The 20,969-nt window shown below is 34.0% G+C and overlaps 1 protein-coding gene and 1 pseudogene across 1 annotated transcript; one reads left to right on the top strand and one right to left on the bottom strand.

Annotated features, from left to right (window-relative positions):
* LOC141660134 (putative ripening-related protein 1) overlaps positions 1–20,969 on the top strand; it is a 239,222-nt pseudogene that overhangs the window by 212,722 nt on the left and 5,531 nt on the right.
* On the bottom strand, positions 2,856–6,826 carry LOC141661537 (uncharacterized). The gene is made up of 5 exons (XM_074468554.1): positions 6,365–6,826; positions 5,816–6,275; positions 5,485–5,737; positions 4,390–5,404; positions 2,856–4,295 (listed from the first exon to the last, which is right to left on the bottom strand). The coding sequence occupies exons 2-4, from the start codon at positions 5,925–5,927 to the stop codon at positions 5,020–5,022; spliced, it is 750 nt and encodes a 249-aa protein (XP_074324655.1). The 5' UTR covers positions 5,928–6,275; positions 6,365–6,826; the 3' UTR covers positions 2,856–4,295; positions 4,390–5,019.

Here is a 20,969-nt window from a genome sequence, read left to right as displayed (position 1 = left end):
CGATATCATATCGATACAACCAACAACAATCAACACAATAATTCATATTTACGCGTATAAATACTCCAGAAATGAATAACACAGTCAAAATGACTTCTACAACACATTTCTAAAATTACGAAATAAATATATAAATACTAACATGCTATAATATACCCAAAATATAAAAAGCAGAATTTCGGAATCTTTACCCAAAATAAATTCTGGTCACCCCGAGGAGAATATCTGATGTCCGGAATATATCTTCAGAAAAATCCCAAATTAATAGTCATAGACACGTTTTCTATTTTTTTGTTTTGTTTTTTATTTATTTTGCTTTGTTTTTTTAACAGAGCACAGCAACACACATATCCTTATTTATATCTGAAAATTTTGTTTTGCCCCGCATTTCTCAACTTATCATATAAACGCGCCGGTAAATAAAACCAGAAAAATTACCAAACAAATTCTAAAATTCTCAGAATAATTAGAAAACTAGTAAAATAAAATTTTCATAATTTTTAAAATATTTTTGAGTTTAACATCAAACCCGCATTTTGCGATTTAACGAACACAGGTGCGGGTAAATATAACCCGAAAAATTACCAAAATAATTCTAAAATTCTTGGAATAATTAAAAGTAATAAAAATAAAATTTTCATAATTTTTAAAGTATTTTTGACTTGCGGGCTATACCCGCATTTTACAATTAACGAACCGAGCTGCACTTGAAACAAATTCATAAAATCACGAAAATAGTCTTAAAATGGTACAAATATCCCGAAATTTATAAAAATATAAATTTCGTAATTTTAAAACACTTTTTGAAATGCAATTTATACCCACTTTTAACAATTAAACGATTCAACGCGCAGGTAAAATTAATCCCAAAAATTCCCAAAATAATTTTAAAATTTTCAAAATATTCCAAACTTGAATAAATATGAGTTTCGTAATTTTTGAAGAATTTTGGAATTAAATACGGATTTTACAAATAAATGAAATCAGAAAATCATACAGGGCTAAATAATTGATGAAATATTGATTTCTAAATTTTATAAAATCCCAAAAATAATTATTGTAATTATAAATTCATAAAAATAATTTTAAAGATAATTTAAATATTTATAAAATTAAATTTTTAATAAAATCACTTTTAAAGACAAAGACAAAACGATACGACTCAGTAATTAATAATACAAATAATTCTCAATCACAATTGAGTCTCACACAATTAATATTACATACAACATATAGAAGACATAATATCCATCCAATCCCTAATATTACTAAACGAACTCAATTTACCGATATCAATAAAATTGATCTGTTTTCAAATAAACTTTTGAAAATAATATATTTAAGTAAATATTTTTAGAAATTAACAAGGATCGATATAACACTTAACAATTAGCATATTACCATTTAATAACACCAACTCGTCAAACAAGAATAAAATATCCACAATTTTATTCCTTCCTAATCAGAAAATCACCTAAACATATTCAAATAATAATAATAATAATAATAATAATTCTGAAAAATATGGGATATCACAATAATGAAAAAACATAATTTTATTAAAATTTAAATAGAAGTACATTGAAAAATCAAGAGTGCCGGATATAAAAGTTGAGATTATTCCCATCAATGAAAATACTCGATCCCAAGAAATCCTGGACCGCTTTAGAAAAATAAAAAATAAAGAGACATGTATTGCACTTAGAGATAAACTAATTGAGCATTTGTGGGAAGAATAGTCTAATTCATAAAATTAATGTGTATCAATAATATTTTGTATGTTAATTATTGCATTGAATGTATTTTTCGTGAAATGAGTGAACAACTTTAATATTTTTATTTGTATTAATTTTTTTCATTTTAATTAATTTATGAAATGTTATATAAAATCTTAATAATGATTAAACGATAAATTTAAGATAAAATTGTTGATATGATATTTATATATTATTATATGTAAAAAGTAATTTAGATAAAATATTTAGATCACAATGTTTGAGTTGGATATAAATTTGGATCCAAATTTGCATTTTTGGATGACAACTACTGCAAATGGCATTAGGGAATATGAATCGAGATATTAAATAAGAACTAAATAAAAATCGAAGATTATTTGGATTAGAAATTGAATACATTATAATATTAGATTACAACTATTTTATTGTTATAATTGTATTACTTGATGAGTATTAATCGGTTCAATTCCTGTATTCTTAAAACGCTGCCCTTTTCTAACAATAAAAGTAACATTCCATGGTAAATGTCAACCCTCTTCATAACCAAAACACTAAAGTAGAAACCTACTTATACAATATATTATAACTTCGTACATCTAACATGAAAAATTCCCAACCATTTCATAGTGCAATAATTCCATCAATTTAAATCAATTTATGATTCCTATCAAATATTTGATTGACAATAACAAACTTTTTCTTAGTTAGATAAACTAAGTAATGAAAGACATCCATATCCTTCATGCAACAAATATTTCCAAAATAAGTTCTGTACTTCAATATTAAGATGTTGATAAACTCTCGCAGAAGTATACTTTGGTTACCATAGTCAAGCAGTTTAAATTCTCTAAACAAAATGGACTATTGTTCATAAAAAAAATATATCTCTGCATAATTAACATACAACCACTACTTACGATATAAACACATGGTAAATTATAGAAAACTTCCTGGAAGATAACATTTTCAGTGAATGTGGTTCATTCACCATTTTCATCATCTATGAAGATTCTCAAACCTTCTGGAGATGTAACTCTACTAATAGCAACATATAGTTGACCATGAGTGAAAACTGATTTCGGTAAATATAAATCAACCATTTGAAGTAATTGACCTTGAGATTTTTTGGTAGTCATTGCGTAGCAAATTTGAAGAGGCATTTGCTTTCGAACCAACTTAAAGGGTAGTTTTGAATCACTGGGACAACATTCCATTCTAGGAATAAAATGTCTCGTACCTACAAAACTTCTGTAAATTACTTCACATTGTACACAATATTTGAAACATTTGGTAACAATCATTCTCGTACCATTGTACAAACCTAGTGTCTGATTTAAATTCCTCATAAGCATGACAACTACACCGACTTTCAACTTCAACTCATGATTCGGCAAACCAGGAATTGCAAGAGAATTTAAATATTCAGTTGGAAAAGCAACATCAAGCTCAACATTAGTCCCACCAAAATCATCAGCTTTATCAACACTTAGGTAAGAAAATTCTTCACCAGGAATAAGATCAACAATACGGAATTGATAAATGAAACAGTTTGATTCGTCGGGGTTAAAATTGCCCTTTCACTAATATATTCTGCATCTTTGAAATTTTGCACAAATTCGGGAAATATACTCTCCACCATCTTCTCAATAAAATTGCACTCTTCCATATTACAAAAGGCAGTAGGAATACATATTCCAAAGTCGTTAAATCTGCCTTCTTTGGGGCGTGTATGTTGAATACGACCATTTCCAACATCAAGAACCCATTGAGCAAACTCCTTAGTACGGCTACTTTCAAAATTTGTACCACAATTAATCAGCCGCATATTCTTATTCAAAATATGAACTTGACAAATATTCCACAATCTTGATCTTGTTATGCATACTGAGACAATATCACTACGTGAACCATAAGTAATAACCGGCAAAATATGCCTAAAGTCACCACCGAAAAGCACAGTGACACCTCCAAGTGGCATATCAAAAAATATAACATCCACATACTTCATTATATCTCGTAACGATCGATCAAGACATTCAAACGCATACCTGTACTGCATGGGAGCTTCATCCCAAATTATTAAACTTGTATTACGAATGAGATGTGCAATGTCAGAATTCTTCCCAATATTACAAAATGATTATTCATCAAGATTAATAGGAATCTTAAACCGTGAGTGAGCAGTACGGCCCCCAGGAAGAAGTGTCGTTGCAATTCCAGAAGAAGCGACTGGAAGAACAATCTTTCCTTCCAAACGTAACTTGCAAATTATGGTTTTCCATAGATAAGTCTTACCACAGCCACCACTGCCATAAGCAAAAAAGACTCTACCTTCTTTATTATCCACAGATTGCATAACAGAAGAATAAAGACTTCTCTACTCTTTGTTACAATTGTCGTACAATATGTTGAACTCCAACAACATTTCCTCCCGATCATAAGTTATTTCATCTAATACCAAATTATTGATACCATGACATAAATATTCTGCAGGCGGTTGAGGTAGTTGCGGGAAATCCTTCAAACTTTTTCCAACGGAACGTAACAAATTGTTAATTTCTGTAATTTTGAACAACTTTAATTAGATAAGTCCAGTAAAAAAACAAAATATTCGCATACAATATATGATCGATTGAACACAAAGTACACTAACCGGCAAGGTCATAAAATTGAATCTGTTCCTCATCAAGCATCAGCTGTTGGTTCAACTTTATTGATCGTTCCATGTACAGTACATCATCAGCCATTGCATTCCAGTGTGCCAGCCATAAGCTTTTTAAGTCACACACTTGACAATTAAGAACAATATGTACAAACAACTAACGTATCTGGCCAGGAAAACCACATTTAGAACAATCATGGATAACCTCGTGCTATTCTTTATCATCATCCAACAAACCAAGAGCACTGCATGTGTCTTGGAATGTATAGTACACAATATTGTTTACAGTCCGCAAATCCCGAAAAGATGTAGGACCACTTATCTTTGTAAGTAACAATCGAAGATACCATAACTCACCAGTACTATGATGAGTATATGTCAAACGCCTAATGTGCAGACCTCTTTTACGAACTGTCCAAATTCCTTCACCTCCATTCCAAACATAATATTTAGGAATCTGATTTTATGTGCACTTCCTTGCTTGTGAATCTGAATTATTAAGAAAGAAAAATGCTTCCAACTTGCTCCCTCGATTCTGTTCACGTCTTACAACTCTGTCAAACGGCTCATCGGACCGAAATGTACAATTTTTCAATCCTAATAGATGGAAAGACAGTCGTTCTACCGATATGGATCTATGATGTACTTCAAATCAAAAAATACGATAAGCTGCTTCTGCTGCACATACATACCGATCATAAAAAAACATTGCATCTCATCAACTACTTCAAATGTTAACGTAGAATATTGGATTCCTTTTTTCCTAACTTCAACAGTGGCTCTATCGTGGCCTTTGAGGCAATACTTGAATAGGTATTTCAAGCTTCGAGCATGGCAGTAGACTTGAACATTCATGTGACATTGATACTTTACCAGAAGATCTCTATTATATGGAACCACATACTGGTTGTCCAATTCAGCACCTCGCACTTTAACAGTAATGCCAGTCTTCCTCCTCTTATAAATAGGGAAACCGCATTCATCAAACATTGTCCGAGAGCAATACCTAAGTTATATCAACATATTATAAACTGGACATACTATTTATGAAACTATATATATATGACAAAATGCAAGAATACTAACTTTTTCGGAAAATGCCGACTACATTTAAAATCTTTCATGCAAGGAGATTTCATATTATCGGTACCATAAGGACCATGAATCATAAAGGCTTTAACAGCATTATAACCAACAGGATCAACATCAGGATTGGGAATTTCTGCGGACACAAAATTGTCAACATTTTTCTTCAGATTCTTTTTCGGCGTTGAATCAAGCCATATCAACATGTGAACATGCGGCAATCCACGCTTTTGAAACTCTATGACATACATAACTGCAATACAAACTATTTTAATATAAATAATATAATCATAACAATAAAAAAATACAAAACAAAACTTTAAACATGTACCTCCAAGACATGTTCCAAAATATGCTTTCTTCTTAACATCTTCTACCAACTGTTGAAGCTTTAAATGAAAAAATATGAGAAATAATATCCGGACTATCATGAGGATCGCCATTTGGAAAAAGCTTCATCATCTGAAGAATTTCATCCCACATCGAATTACACGTCATAGTCAAAAAAATGTTAGGATGCCCAATATAACGACATACAGCAAGGGCATCCTGAAAATTCAGCTGCATATAATGTCTACTCCCAACAAATCCAGCCGGAAGAATAACACTTTTTCCAACATTTTTGGAGTCAATGTCGCCTTGCCTCAAAATGTCATAGATATGATTGTACAATTCATTGCGTAACGTGGTCTGGTGGGTTTGAAACCACCACAATCGGGCCTGCTCTATTGTTGAGAATGCATCTACAATATACTGCTAAAAAAGCATTCCCCCAATTCGGGATGACATTCCTGATAACAAATAGTTATCAAATCAGTTTATATTAAAAAAGTTTAAGACCAACTGCATTACAACAATCAGTATTTCAATAAATTTTTACCTTGATTATGTCTAACATGAAGCCTGTATGAGTAAAAGTCCTTCATTGAACATGAATGTCGTGTTTTCCCTTTTTTTCAGGAGTTTCAGCATATTCAATCCCTTTATGATATTCATCTTCTCCAGTGGGAAAAAGAATTGGATACTACAAAGCCATTAGTTTGGGATGTATATTTTTTACACGGTGAAAAGCACCGTTTGTAGCCTGAATAATGATATCACGGGACTCTTCAGTTTCTTCAAGTTCACCAACCATAATTCCAGCCACTTCATTAGATGGACCAATATAATTTTCCCGACCACTTTCGGAACGACAAACCTTCAAAATAATCTCTAGATCAACAACACCAGTATCTTCAAACCGATCACGTGCAATACGAAACCTCTTCACCAACTCATTATTTTCATCAAACATTTTCATAAGCTCCCTGATAATCTCAGGATCAACACCATCTCCATCATTACAATCTACCCACTGCATTCTATTGGAGACTTCATTATCGGTATCATAAATATACAACTAACAGAACTTTGGACTTTTTCCGTTATCAGGAATCAAAGAACCAAAGACATGGTATTTTGACCATTCAAACGATAAACATAAGTTCCACGACCATTGTTTACTGAATGATCAACCTTACCGCCCGTAAAAGTGAAGGCAAACATTGAATTATAAACACGACTACACTTTTTGAAATGTTTTGCTTTCTTAGGGTCATTGTAGAGTTGCCACAAGTAAGACGGAGTTTTTGGATTCTTGGATTCTTTGATAAGATGACCTGCCCATTCTTACAACAGATAGAAAACACAGGAATGCCTTTTGTGCATGACATAGAAAACACAGGAATGCCTTTTGTGCATGACTTGTTCACCCTCTCTTCCTTCCATAAAAAAGCGTGGCAATATCTACATTTATGCGATGGACCACCCAGTGTATCATACTCTTTTGGGACTAAAGAACAACATGAATTAATACAACCAAAAATACTATAAAGTCGCAAAAATTAAACATTCTTTAGAAAAGTGGTATATTACAACCTGCACGTTGTTCCTCGATTATGCCACAATCATTTTCACATTCGTCAACATCACTGGAACCTGCCATATATGAAATAATTACAATAACACAAGTGAATATTGAAGTACCAGGTTTATATTCATTACCTTCATCATAATTGTGAAGAAAATCATCAATCACTGCACTTTCTCCAACAATTCTGGATTGATCTGATATTGATGAGCATATATTTGTTACTCATATTACTGAATTTGGAAAGATTAGAAAGAATGAAATTAGTAATTCATGCACTCAAGTCAAAACTAATCAATACCAATTTGTTCATAATCGTAGTCAGGATTAAGCTTGTCTGATACAGATTCTTCAGCAAATAAATGTCTACTTAATTTGGTGAACTTGTTCTTAATATTTTCTTTCAACTTCCCCTTCCCTTTTGCTCTTGCAAATGCCTTCAAGTTGTTTCTTCTCTGGGAAACTGATCATGATTGGAAAGAATTTAAGTAAAGAAGAACAAATAAATACATGCGGAAACATCACATTTTTAAATGTAGGAGGTTAGAAGACTGTTACGTACAATCAAGGTCTTCAGATGTAAATTGCGTAAAGGGAAGTAATCTTTCAACTTCATTAGTGACATTACTTAGAGGGGTTCTAAGTAATGTACTTTCTTCATTCAAATCTGCATTGTGAAAGTTATTAACTACACAAAATTATTGTTAATCATGTAATAACATCCTTCAGTAATATCAAAGAAAAAATAGTACTCACAGTGCATGAATTTTTTTATTAACCTGGTGTGTTTTCAGTACAAATTTCTTTCGAATTTCCTTTTCGTTTTGCATTGGCAGATACCTTCGGATAATGTTTTTTCTGAGAATCTTTATACGAATAAAAATTATGTTAACTACTCAATAATAAATAAAGTCATTTAAAAATAACACAGTTCGAGTTGTAAGAGTATATTAGACTTTTACGTACGCTTCAGGACTTCAGACGTAAAAGGGCTAACAGACTGATATCTTCTAGTATCGTTTGTAACATTACTTAGAGGGGTTCTAAAGACTGTATTTTCTTCATTCACAAGTTGACATTGAGAATCATCAACTATGAGTCAAATATTTGTTAGTCATTCTGTAACTGTAAGCACTAAAAAACATAAGAAAATGATATGCACATCCAAGTACCTAAGTTACCATAATCCAAAGACTGACTCCAATCTTTTACTTGCGGGATAATACGCCTCTTTTTCTTTCTAATCCTCACTTTCAAAAAAATACAAACAAAACATATAACTATATACAGTTACAACATAAGTTCATCATAAACATTTCGTATAACATAATATGGTACTGTTTAAGTCTTCAGATGTAAACGCCATGAGATTGCAGCTCCCCTAGATATTAACATGAAACGAAAATCTTTGTTTCACAGGATATATTACATAAGTAATAAAGCCAAACATGTTTCATCATATTTGATTACACAAAATTACACAGACTGTTATGAATATCTTAAAATTTCATCTGTACCTGGTTCGTTCTAATATTTTCTTTATCTACGAGCCCTCGATCTGAGAAATGACTATATCGTCAACTATTGAAATACACCAACCAAATAATATATCGATAAAATCAAGCAACCAACAAATCAAAGGCATAACTTAAGGTAAAAATATTGATACCTGGATTATTCCCCCCCCCCTGCGATCCATCGATCCAATAACCTCCGAGTGCCTCCAAAAAGAAGTAAGAAATTAATTATTAGAATTTGTTTATCAATTAGAAAAGATTCAGCTATGATACCAGAGGAAGAAGCAAGGGAAAAAAGCAATGAATTGTAGTATCCTCAACAAATATCCCCATTCAGGACAAAAAAGTTGCTAAAGAGAGGTTGTACAACGTCAAATCCACTATGCACGTGGTAAGGGTGTCCGACAAGTGTTTCAATAAAATAAAGTATGTACAGAAGTCTTACACGTGTGATGTGGACAACATTAAATGGTAAGATAAGAAAATACTAAAATGTAATTCTGCCCCCACAGTAGTTAATAATTTACTGTACATTTAGGACAAAAAGGGCACGCACCATGGCACCAATTTCGCATTTAATTATAAAATCCTACATTACTTCCGAGGGTTGTAACGGTAAATCAACATCATAGAAGGATTCAGCTTTTATATATACATAGATTCTTCCCTAGTAGAATCAAAAAACCTATAAACATATAAAAAAAACTTTCATCGCAGAATCAAAATTTATAAATAACTAAAAAAATTAAGATAATGAGACTTTATAACTTCTATTATGGAATTATTACTAGGATAAAATGCAAAAGTTTTCAACCATGGTAATCCATTCTAATTCAATTAGAATATTTAAAAGTTGAATATAACCGCAAAAATAAGCTTCTAATCCAAAGTTAATATCAATTTTCCCAATCTACTATAGAATCAACAGATCTAGAATCAAATTATAGAACTACAAAACTCTAAACATCATTTGTAACACCCCCAAATCCGGGGTCGGGGATTCGGGTTGTCACGAGTCCCATTTCCCTTAATAACACCCAATCTTAATAAATAATCAACTATTCTGTACTGTGACCCCACCATAAACACACACACCACAAGTTATAGTCTCAGAGATGAATATCTAAAAATAATCACAAGTCATTTTATTCCACAATTATATGCCAATACACCTTAAAAGGGTTTCTGAATAAATTTACATTTCTTTGCCATTATTACAATTCATAAATATACATAAATCTGGTTCATCAATAGTTGAAAACCTAGCCTATTGGTAGCTCCTACCTCAACTACGGCGGTATCATCGCTTCCAGAAAACTGCGGAACATTTTCTAACCGCTTGCGAATTGGAAGCTTGGTCATGTTCATCTTGTCTAGCTGATGTTGTGTGATGAAAGAAGAAATCAAGGGTTAGCAACAAGCCCACCAAAATAATATGTATAATGATTTACAATATATGAGCATTCTCATAGTACTCATGAAAGTCTTGGTCAAGAATAAATGAACCAAGTTTGATATCTTACCGCGACGAAGTCGTAAAATATTCAGTATATATACATATATACTTTTCAAAATCTTTGAAATCCTCTGCCATGTATAATATACACAGAGTTCCAGTTTATAATTGTATAAAACTATCGTTGCAATGTGATCTCATATATCTAACCTTGTCTCAACGTTTTTGTGAAAATCTTTGTCATGCATAAGATAATCATTAACCAGATATAAGTTGAAAAGATGAAGTTACAAGATACTTCAATATACTTATATCTTTCCAAATACTACTTGAACTACCACCGTTCAAGTTATAATTAGTTTCAAAAGTTCATCACACAGATGAGACTACAAGACAAGATTTGAATAGATTCAATCTTTGAACATCATTGTAAATAATGAAGTTACGAGATACTTCATTAAGTCCCGATATATATATACACCTATATATATATACATTTCATACACTCCTTGAAAGCCTCTGTTATGAAAGTTATAAACAGAGTTGCAATATCCAATGAATTTGGAAAGGAGAAAACCTTGGCATAAACCTGATACCTTGCTGATCAGGCAAAGATATCAATAAGTAACATTTTCTACTAGTATATGGACGAATTCCCCACTGGTCATCACCCTGGTCGCAATAGGACCTTATGCTGGACTGCCACTCAGCCACTTACGCATTTGATGGACTCCCACTGAGCCACTTACAATATCATGGACGCCCACTGAGCCCATGTTGCTTATGCCGACTCGATAGATGGACTTACTTCCCGAATGTTGGGTAAGTAATCAATTCATTTACCAAAACCGCAACCTTGTTGCGAATATAAAATACACCACAGAGCCGGATCCCTCTGGTTTTGAGCGAGTATTTAAATCCCCTTTTAAAAAGGAAGATCTTAAATATATAAAAATGAGTTTTGGGATCCGCTCTAACTTTTTAAAAATCATATTAAAGACTCGAAAACACTTTAAAGAGTGTTTGGAGTAATGCTGATTTAATAAAGTAAATCAGTCCCAATATATTAGAAAATAACTGAATATTATTATTTAAATAATATTCCCATAAAGAATAATCTTTATACAAATAATTGAGCTAGAAGTTGTAAAACTTATACTTGAAATGAGTATTAAATAACCAAAGATATACTTATACGAAAGTACTATCTTTATTTGAATAATCAAAGATAAGTTTGATTATCGACACCTTATTCTTTAATAAAATAAAGAATATATCTCAGCAAATAATCGGAGTCATAGACCCTCAAATGAATATTCAAATAATATTCATTAAATAATATAAATTGAGTCATAATCCCTCGAATGAATATTCGAAATAACATTCAATTAATAAAATAAACCGAGTCATAAGCCCTCGAATGAATATTCGAAATAATATTCATTAAATAAAATAAAAGGAGTCATAAGTCCTCGGATGATTCAAAATAATATTCATTAAATAATATAAAGGAGTCATAAGTCCTCGAATGAATATTCGAAATAATATTCATTAAATAATATAAACTGAGTCATAAGCCCTCAAATGAATATTCGAAATAATATTCATTAAATAATATAAAGTTATCGAATAAACCTTATTCGATTAATAGTTTTAAAAACTATATATATATATATATATATTATACTCGGGAGCCTCGCCTCCCGGTTTTAGAAAAAGTTCACCTTTTGATCCCCTATACTAAGGGTATACGCAAATACCGCTTATCTCTAGCATAGGTATTATGCAACGAATAAGCATTCGAACCGACAGATATATAATCAAGAATACGAAACAGGCATGCATATATACCATATCACATGCTACAATATATCGCAAGAATTTGCTAATAACAAATATGCATTTATCACAAGATCATGCATATACACATATACATCACAACAACAGTTATACGGGTAGAAAACTTGCATGAGTGCTCCCGGATAGACTTAAGCTTAGAGTGGGTCCGATAACCTATGAACAACAACATAAGTCGGAATTAAACCCCGGTCGCTTAAGAAACTAGACTTTAACCATTTAGAGTCCTAACGTTCGCTTTCGCGCTTAACGATTTACTTAAGTCACTCGAGTACCCTCGGCTCTACCATTTTTAATAAATTAACCATTAAGGGTTTTAAGGCGATTCTTTCGCGAGTACCTTACCAACTGCCTAATCCACTTTACATAATTATTTCTTACCTCAATTAGTCATTTAAGGTCCTTAACCAAGGTTTCAAAGTAAGGCGAGGGGTAATGGTTCGGTCGCGAAACGCCGTTACTTAAAACGGTCGTTTCTCCTAAACCGTACATCGGAATAAAACGAACTACATATCAAAACGAAGCTCGTAACATGAACTATCTAATCATGGCAATGGTCAAAACCTAGCAGTGAGTTCACGGGTCCTAATGTTAAGAACAAAAACAGCCTAAAGTAAATCGGACATTACGACGGCCATGTTTACGCGATTTCCCAAAATTTTACCAACCAATTCAACACCAAACCATCACCAATCAATCCCAATACAACCATATGACCATATCACTCATCAACCACTTTAAACCATTTAAATCAAGCTCAAATCATACCATGAATCATCAAGAACAACTAGTGCTACTTTTTAACTCCAAAATCAACAAAAGCACTTAACCACTAAGATCTCAACATGACAAAACAACTACTACACTTAATATATCATTCCATCATCATAATCATTTATATCAAACAATCTTAATACTAAGATCATGAAGAGTTATACCTTCCTTGAAGCTTTTAATCAATGAAAGATCCTTGGAATGTCCATGGAAGCCTTAATATATGCTTAAGCTACCTTGACCTTGCAAATAAAATCAAGAATCCAAAATTTGTTCTTGAAAGTTACTATTCACCCTAAACTAAAATGATTTGTTTGAGATAGAAAACCTCTGATTCAAGCACTCAAACTACTTGTTCTTCTTAGTTATGAAATATAGGATCCAAAGAAACAAACCTTATAATTTTCCATGGAGTATAGCTTGTGTTTTGAATTTCTAATTCACCATTTTGGTGAAAAATTCGAAATGAAGAAGATGAAAAGGAGGGGGAGAAGCTTGCTTTGTTTTATTGATCTTTGTGCATAAAAGGCTTGGTTGATATCCTTTTGTGTGGCTTGAAATCTACCAACAATACCTTCCCTTTGGTCATGCTTATGTCATCCTCCTATGTCATCTTCCCACACTTGTCATCTTCTTGTTGGTGTGGTGACATCATCATCACTAAGCTCTTTGATTAGCTCTTAATTACTTGGCTAATGACCGCTGATCTGTTATACGGTTCGCTTAACTTTCGTTCTCGTTTATCGTTTGAGGGATCATACCCGGGATCTTATTACTTGGGTTCCCTTAACCTTTCTCAATACATTATATTCCTTTTATGATCCTCTCTTATAATCCTTGAATTTAAATCCTTTTAATCATGTTACCTTATACTCAATTCTTTCGGTATCTGGTGGATTTTCGGGAAAAATCTAAGTGTTCGAATTTGGATTCTGACGATCTTTACATACACTTATATCCCATATAAAGTACTAATAAGATCTCAAAATAACAATAGAAGAACCCCTACATAGTGTGGCATGAAAAGTTTTCTTATTCAGCATAATCAGCAAAATCACTATTCATAAGGGTTTCAAAAAAATTCCAAAAATTGGGGTTATTACAGTCTCCCCTCCTTAAAAGGATACCGTCCCGGAATCAGATAGAAAATGAATAGGGATACTCTCTTAGCATTGCACTTTCTAACTGTCAAGTAAGTTTCCCACATTGTGGTTCTACCATCAAACTTTGACTAGTTTGATAACCCTTCTCCTAAGCACTTGTCCCTTTTCAATCTATAACCCTTCCTGGTTGCTCCATATAGGTTACGTCGGGTTGCATGTCTATGCGCTCATATGCCCCTATTTATCTGGCATCCGAATTACACTTCCTTAACATTGATACGTGGAACACGTTATGAACTTGCTACAAGTTCAGGGGTAGGGCTAGCTCGTATGCTAACTTCCCAATATGTTTTAGTATATCCAAGGGTCCAACAATTCGTGGACTTAAACTTTCCTTTCTTTCCAACCCTCATCAATCCTTTCCAAGGGATACCTATAACATCCCTAGGTCCCCTATTACATACTCTTTGTCCTTTCAAGTCAAATCAGCATACCTCTTATGTCCATCTTGTGTTACTACCAGCCGTCCTCTGATTAGATCTATTATATCCCTGGTCTTTTGGACTACTGCGGTCCGAGCATCTTGCACTCTACAACTTCATCCTAATATAAGGGATATCGACATTGTCTTCCCTCAAGGATCTCATAAGGCGATATCTCAATACTGACATATGATCTATTGTCGTAAGAAAACTCAATCCGTGTTAAGTGATCATTCCAAATTCTTCCAAGTCTATTGCACAGACTCTTATTATAGCTTTTTGCGCTATAGGTTTTGCTTCTCAATACCCACTCTTTTCCAGTTCGTAATCGCTACTACCTTCCGTTCCTAATATTATACTGGTTATACTTTTGCTCGTTAGCATTCTATAACGTTTTAATAACCACGTCAACCTTAGTATCACTAACGCGTTAGAATCGGAATACCACCATACTTGGTACCACTTCCTTTCTAGCTGCCTCCTTCTTCGAAAGCTTGATCCATCATATAGAAGTAAAGGAATTTGTTGAGAGATCACTATGATCATGAACACTTGTTATATTGCATCATTAGTACAGAAGGTGGCCAACCTTTAGTACTTGACAAGCAATAAACAACAGCTGGTATCCTACTCGGCTTCTATCACACAGATAGAAAGTCATTCGGCAATACCTCCCCTTCTGGAAGGGTTGTTCTTCTCAGTTTATATGAAATAAAGAGAAGAGAAAAGAACGAATTGAAGAGAATTATATATATGAAAAAAATATACTGCCACAAAATATCTGGCTTGGAACCTACCTCTGAACTATAGAGGTTTGTCATAGGAGAACAAAACATATGTGTATATATATCAAGTATGATCGCATCGCATTTCACATGCCTAAATATTTTTGCTATTCCGTCCATCGTTCTATGGACCCATGCTCTTCCTCGAGCTTATACACAATCACCTTTGTAACTCCCTCGATATCGAAAATCGAATCTGGGATCTCATTCTAGACATCATCGTTACTAGAATTCTATGCTTGCACCGCAACCTTCCTCATATAGTAATACGACTCTCTTTTCATAAGAGGGAATAAATATTCAATAGGTAGATACTCTACTTAATTAGTCTATCAATGATAACTTATACACTACCACGACCCGATTAGTGGTACTCAATCTCAACATCCATTCCAATACAACTCTCACGGTTGTAATCAGCTCATTACTCGCAGAATCATTGCTACATTACTATGGTCCACCACTGACCTACTGTCGTCATTCACTTTCCATGAAATCTTAATATTTAACCATACGGAGTCCATACATGTCGTATAGAATACTTCTAAGGAGTTAACATAATCACCAATCATAATTCATGAAGAACACTCCAAACTCTGACGTACTTTCATGACATGAAGTAGATAAAATTGCAGAAGAGTTTCAGTCAAAGCAACGATAGCAGGTTAATACCATTCTTAATCGTATGTCTTAAATAGAAGACTTAACTCAAGGGTTCGTCTAGTCCTTTTTGAAACATGGTCCTGGCTTATCTCAAGATAGTATCTTCTGAGATAGATAGCCTGCTCATGGCGATTACACGAATTAAACCTTTACCAACTACTATTACGGTTGGGTATTGCACAGTCATCAGAAGGAATGTCAATCTTCCAAACCATAATACAACCTTCTTAGCTTTAACCATCATCATTGTATTCCTTTGGCACAAGCGCCTATAATTATCCTCTTACCTTTAAAGTGTCGGCCACCTCTTTGGCCTTTTCTGATAGTAAAATTTCCTTACAGTCAATGTCATTTTAACCACCTCCAAATAAATTTTCTACCTCATTTCAATCACAGCTTATGTGAAGATGTTTTCCTTAAAATCTGATGAGTAAAAAAAATATCACCATTTTTCCATAAGTTATTGCCTCAGTCTTTAGAGGTTAATCACTGTCACGACTGACTCTCAATCATACTTAGAACATCTTTTATCTTAAGTCCTAATTGCCCTGAACAATTTCGACCATTACTGGTTCGATCCATACTTTCTCGTGGTTTAACACGTGCCCCACTTGGCATCATTATAATTACGTCATATTTCCTTTATCAATATTTCTATTCTTGAGAATTTTGAATATTACCTTTCTTTCTTGTAAAACCTCTTAGGTTATTTTTGAATCGTTTCTCCTGTATTCCCTAGATACAGGGCATATCAAGATACCGTTTATTAATACCAGAATCATTGTCTATATACTTCTGAAAAATTTCTCCACTGATTCTTAAAGGTTGTTATTACCTTAATCCTTTCCAATTCATACTGTCAAAACTCATACTATCCCTATTAAGGGTGAAATGCCAACCTTTATGCATTCCCCTAGGATTCATTTTAAGTTACTGATGTTTTATCCTCAATTCCACCTTTAAAAAAAGGTACATGCATCCTTCCATGGATAAATTAAGTCATATATCCCTGATAAGGGTGTCTTATTCAATTATTCCCACCTCGATAGTATATGCCGAATTTCACAATAACATCTGTATTCAAAATGAGGTCAATCACTATGGCCTCCAAAAGATAACAACGGTTATCCGCTTTTATTGCCTAAATTGGGTAACGATAACAAGGGTGTTCTGGAAGATATTGGTCGTGTTCAACGTGAACTTCTTCTTAATAATTCCTTATTTACTTTTGTTGTTTATCTCAACAGTCATCTCAATGTTGGGATATCTTTCATACCTGACGTCTCCCTTTATGGGTATCAAGCCACCGGTCTTACACTTCATATTCTTGAAGGTCACTTCCTTCATCCAATTTTCCTAATTTCTTACTTTCTTGACTCCTCAGTCCATCCGCGTTTCCTTATTAATCAATCGATCTATCTCAAAGTTTCATCGAATACTGTCAACTTCAAGAGAATTAACTATACGTATCGCTTACGCCTTCAAACCTTGAATTTATCTCATGATCAGTCACCATTGCGCTGATGATGACACACTTCTCTATATTTATTGCTAGGGTTTCTTAGGGTTTCCCATACCTAACTCCCTTATCACTTCTCAACTCTATTTTTCTTTTATATCCCTTTATACTCCTACCCTTTTCAGTCTTTTATTTTCGTTTCCATTACAACCACAACACAAGCATTGATTTCAAACATCCCGTCATTCTAGATTCGTGTCCTCAGAACGAATCTTGACAACTTTTACAACTTAAATTCATAATTCATCATACTTGTCCGCTTTTGTTCTGGCTCTAAAGTTTTTATACTACCTTCATAACCTTGGGAGTTACTTTCCCGAAAACAATTGACTGAACTTTAATCAGTTTATTCTAACCTCTGGCTCCGTGCCTTCCTTGGCCTTTCACCAGCGGGTGGCCTCTCTCTTAGGAGGGTAAGTGACAAAACAGTCTTTTGTAATTCGTCAATCATTTAGAATCTCAAATGATTCCTATATTTCCTTTAGCCAGGCTCTTGCCTCGACTGGGTCAACCTGTTCCTTGGAACTCTGAGAGCTTAGCGATTTAAAGGTCATGAAAGAATTTCCTACCGCATTGTTTCCTCAAGGTGGTGGTTGGGGATAATAGTCTAAGTTCTTTTTAGACAGGTCCATGAATTGCCGTATAGGAGTACCGTCTCGGGTCTCCTTTCCTTACTCGACTTTCTGTTTCCTTAGTATGAAATGTTTCATCCTTCTCCCATACTTGGGGTTATTTTATACATTAAAATCCTCATTTTCCACTTCATTATGTTATGGGTTCCTTCTATCTTGATGGCGACCTCCCTGACTATCACGTTCAGGGTTTGCTCTAAATCTTATTCCTCAAACTAGCTTTCATCTAAGATTTCATCTTTAGGCTCTTGAACATTTGGAACCCAAATTCTGTAGGAATACCTCATTATTCCCTTATCATCTTTCTTGGTATTAATCTTTTATCTAATTGTTGGCTCTCTGCCTTCACTCATCACTTTTTCTGGCACAATATGTTCTTTTCCGATAATTTGGACTGTATTGCAATCTCAAACATCTTTTCGGTACCGACTCCGGTTACCTTCACTTCTATTTCCATTTTCTCAAAATTTCTTGTAAACTCTCTCAAAGACATTATCATCTTGAGTCTCTCCTTTTTACTAAGGGAATCAGCCACCACATTGGCTTTCCCCGAATGATAAAGAATCTCATAATAGTAATCCTTGATTAGCTCTAACCACCTCATTTGGCGCATGTTGAGCTCTTTTCTGCGTGAAAATGTACTAGAGCACTTATGGCTTAGGTAATTCTCGCACTTCTCTCCATACAAGTAGTGCCTCCAATCTTTAGGGCAAAACTATTGCCATGAGCCCAAGCTCATAGGTGGGGATATCGAATTTTATATTCCCTTAATTTTCTTGACGCGTACGCGAGTACCTTGTTGTGCTGTATAAGAGCACCCTAATTCCTTATGTGAAGCGTCAATACAAACCACAAAATCTCCTTTTTCCATCCGGCAATGCCAACATAGGGGCCATCACCAATCTTTGCTTCAGTTCTTGAAAGCTGTTCTCGCATTTCTCTGTCCATTCGAACTTCTGAGTCTTACGAGTAAGTCGTGTTAAAGGGGCTGCTATCTTTACAAACTTGAACGAACCTCCGGTAGTGACCAGCCAATCCTACCTCTGGTAATTCCCCTAACCATGGTCATCAATTCCTCAGTGGTCCTTTATTCATTCTTGTCAGGACCCTCCACGGGATTCTTCTCAGCGATAATCCCTTCTAGGACAACATCCTCAACCGCTACATCCTCAATATGAACATCATCCGGTCCCGTGTTAGGACGCTCTATTGGATCCACAATCTGATCTCCAATAACTAATGAAACATCATCGCGTTGTTGCTCCTCAACCTCAGGGTTTGGAGTCCCGCAAATATATACGATAACGAACTACACTTTTATCACGATATTTATAAGGGTTCCCATAAGGGTTTTAACTGTCAGTACTACGTTAGGTAGCCCGACTATGAACTTGGCAAGAGTTCTTATTATCTTAGTGAACTTATTATCTTAACGTCACATCATCTCTGAGGTTTATAACGCTTAGCTCTGATACCATTTCTGTAACACCCCCAAATCTGGGGTCGGGGATCCGGGTTATCACGAGTCCCATTTCCTTTAATAACACCCAATCTTAATAAATAATCAACTATTCTGTACTGTGACCCCACCATAAACACACACACCACAAGATATAGTCTCAGAGATGAATATCCAAAAATAATCACAAGTCGTTTTATTTCACAATTATATGCCAATACACCTTAAAAGGGTTTCTGAATAAAATTTACATTTCTTTGCCATTATTACAATTCATAAATATACATAAATCCGGTTCATCAATAGTTGAAAACCTAGCCTATTGGTAGCTCCTACCTCAGCTACGGCGGTATCATCGCTTCCAGAAAACTGCGGAACATTTTCTAACCGCTTGCGAATTGGAAGCTTGGTCCTGTTCATCTTGTCTAGCTGATGTTGTGTGATGAAAGAAGTAAGCAAGGGTGAGCAACAAGCCCACCAAAATAATATGTATAATGATTTACAATATATGAGCATTCTCATAGTACTCATGAAAGTCTTGGTCAAGAAGAAATGAACCAAGTTTGATATCTTACCGCGACGAAGTCGTAAAATATTCAGTATATATACATATATACTTTTCAAAATCTTTGAAATCCTCTGCCATGTATAATATACACAGAGTTCCAGTTTATGATTGTATAAAACTATCGTTGCAAGGTGATCTCATATATCTAACCTTATCTCAACGTTTTTGTGAAAATCTTTGTCATGCATAAGATAATCATTAACCAGATATAAGTTGAAAAGATGAAGTTAAAAGATACTTCAATATACTTATATCTTTCCAAATACTACTTGAACTACCACCGTTCAAGTTATAATTAGTTTCAAAAGTTCATCACACAGATGAGACTACAAGACAAGATTTGAATAGATTCAATCTTTGAACATCATTGTAAATAATGAAGTTACAAGATACTTCATTAAGTCCCGATATATATATACACCTATATATATATACATTTCATACACTCCTTAAAAGCCTCTGTTATGAAAGTTATAAACAGAGTTGCAATATCCATTGAATTTGGAAAGGAGAAAACCTTGGAATAAACCTGATACCTTGCTGATCAGGAAAAGATATCAATAAGTAACCTTTTCTACTAGTAGATGGACGAATTCCCCACTGGTCATCACCCTGGTCGCAATAGGACCTTATGCTGGACTGCCACTCAGCCACTTACGCATTTGATGGACTCCCACTGAGCCACTTACACTATCATGGACACCCACTGAGCCCATGTTGCTTATGCCGACTCGATAGATGGACTTACTTCCCGAACGTTG

The sequence above is a fragment of the Apium graveolens genome, chromosome 5 (genome assembly GCF_009905375.1).
Source record: "Apium graveolens cultivar Ventura chromosome 5, ASM990537v1, whole genome shotgun sequence".
Lineage (NCBI taxonomy): Eukaryota > Viridiplantae > Streptophyta > Magnoliopsida > Apiales > Apiaceae > Apium > Apium graveolens.
Note: the sequence above shows the minus strand (reverse complement) of the source record. Positions and strands in the feature narration are given on the sequence as shown.

What these genes read in the sequence shown, in the direction of transcription:
- LOC141661537 (XM_074468554.1), bottom strand. Translation starts at nt 5,927, where the DNA reads ATGGCGATCCTCATGATAGTCCGGATATTATTTCTCATATTTTTTCAT. An exon ending in TTTTGGAACATGTCTTGGAG is followed by an intron (nt 5,738 to 5,815) that starts GTACATGTTTAA and finishes TTTGTATTGCAG; the next exon opens with TTATGTATGTCATAGAGTTT. An exon ending in AGTCGGCATTTTCCGAAAAA is followed by an intron (nt 5,405 to 5,484) that starts GTTAGTATTCTT and finishes GATATAACTTAG; the next exon opens with GTATTGCTCTCGGACAATGT.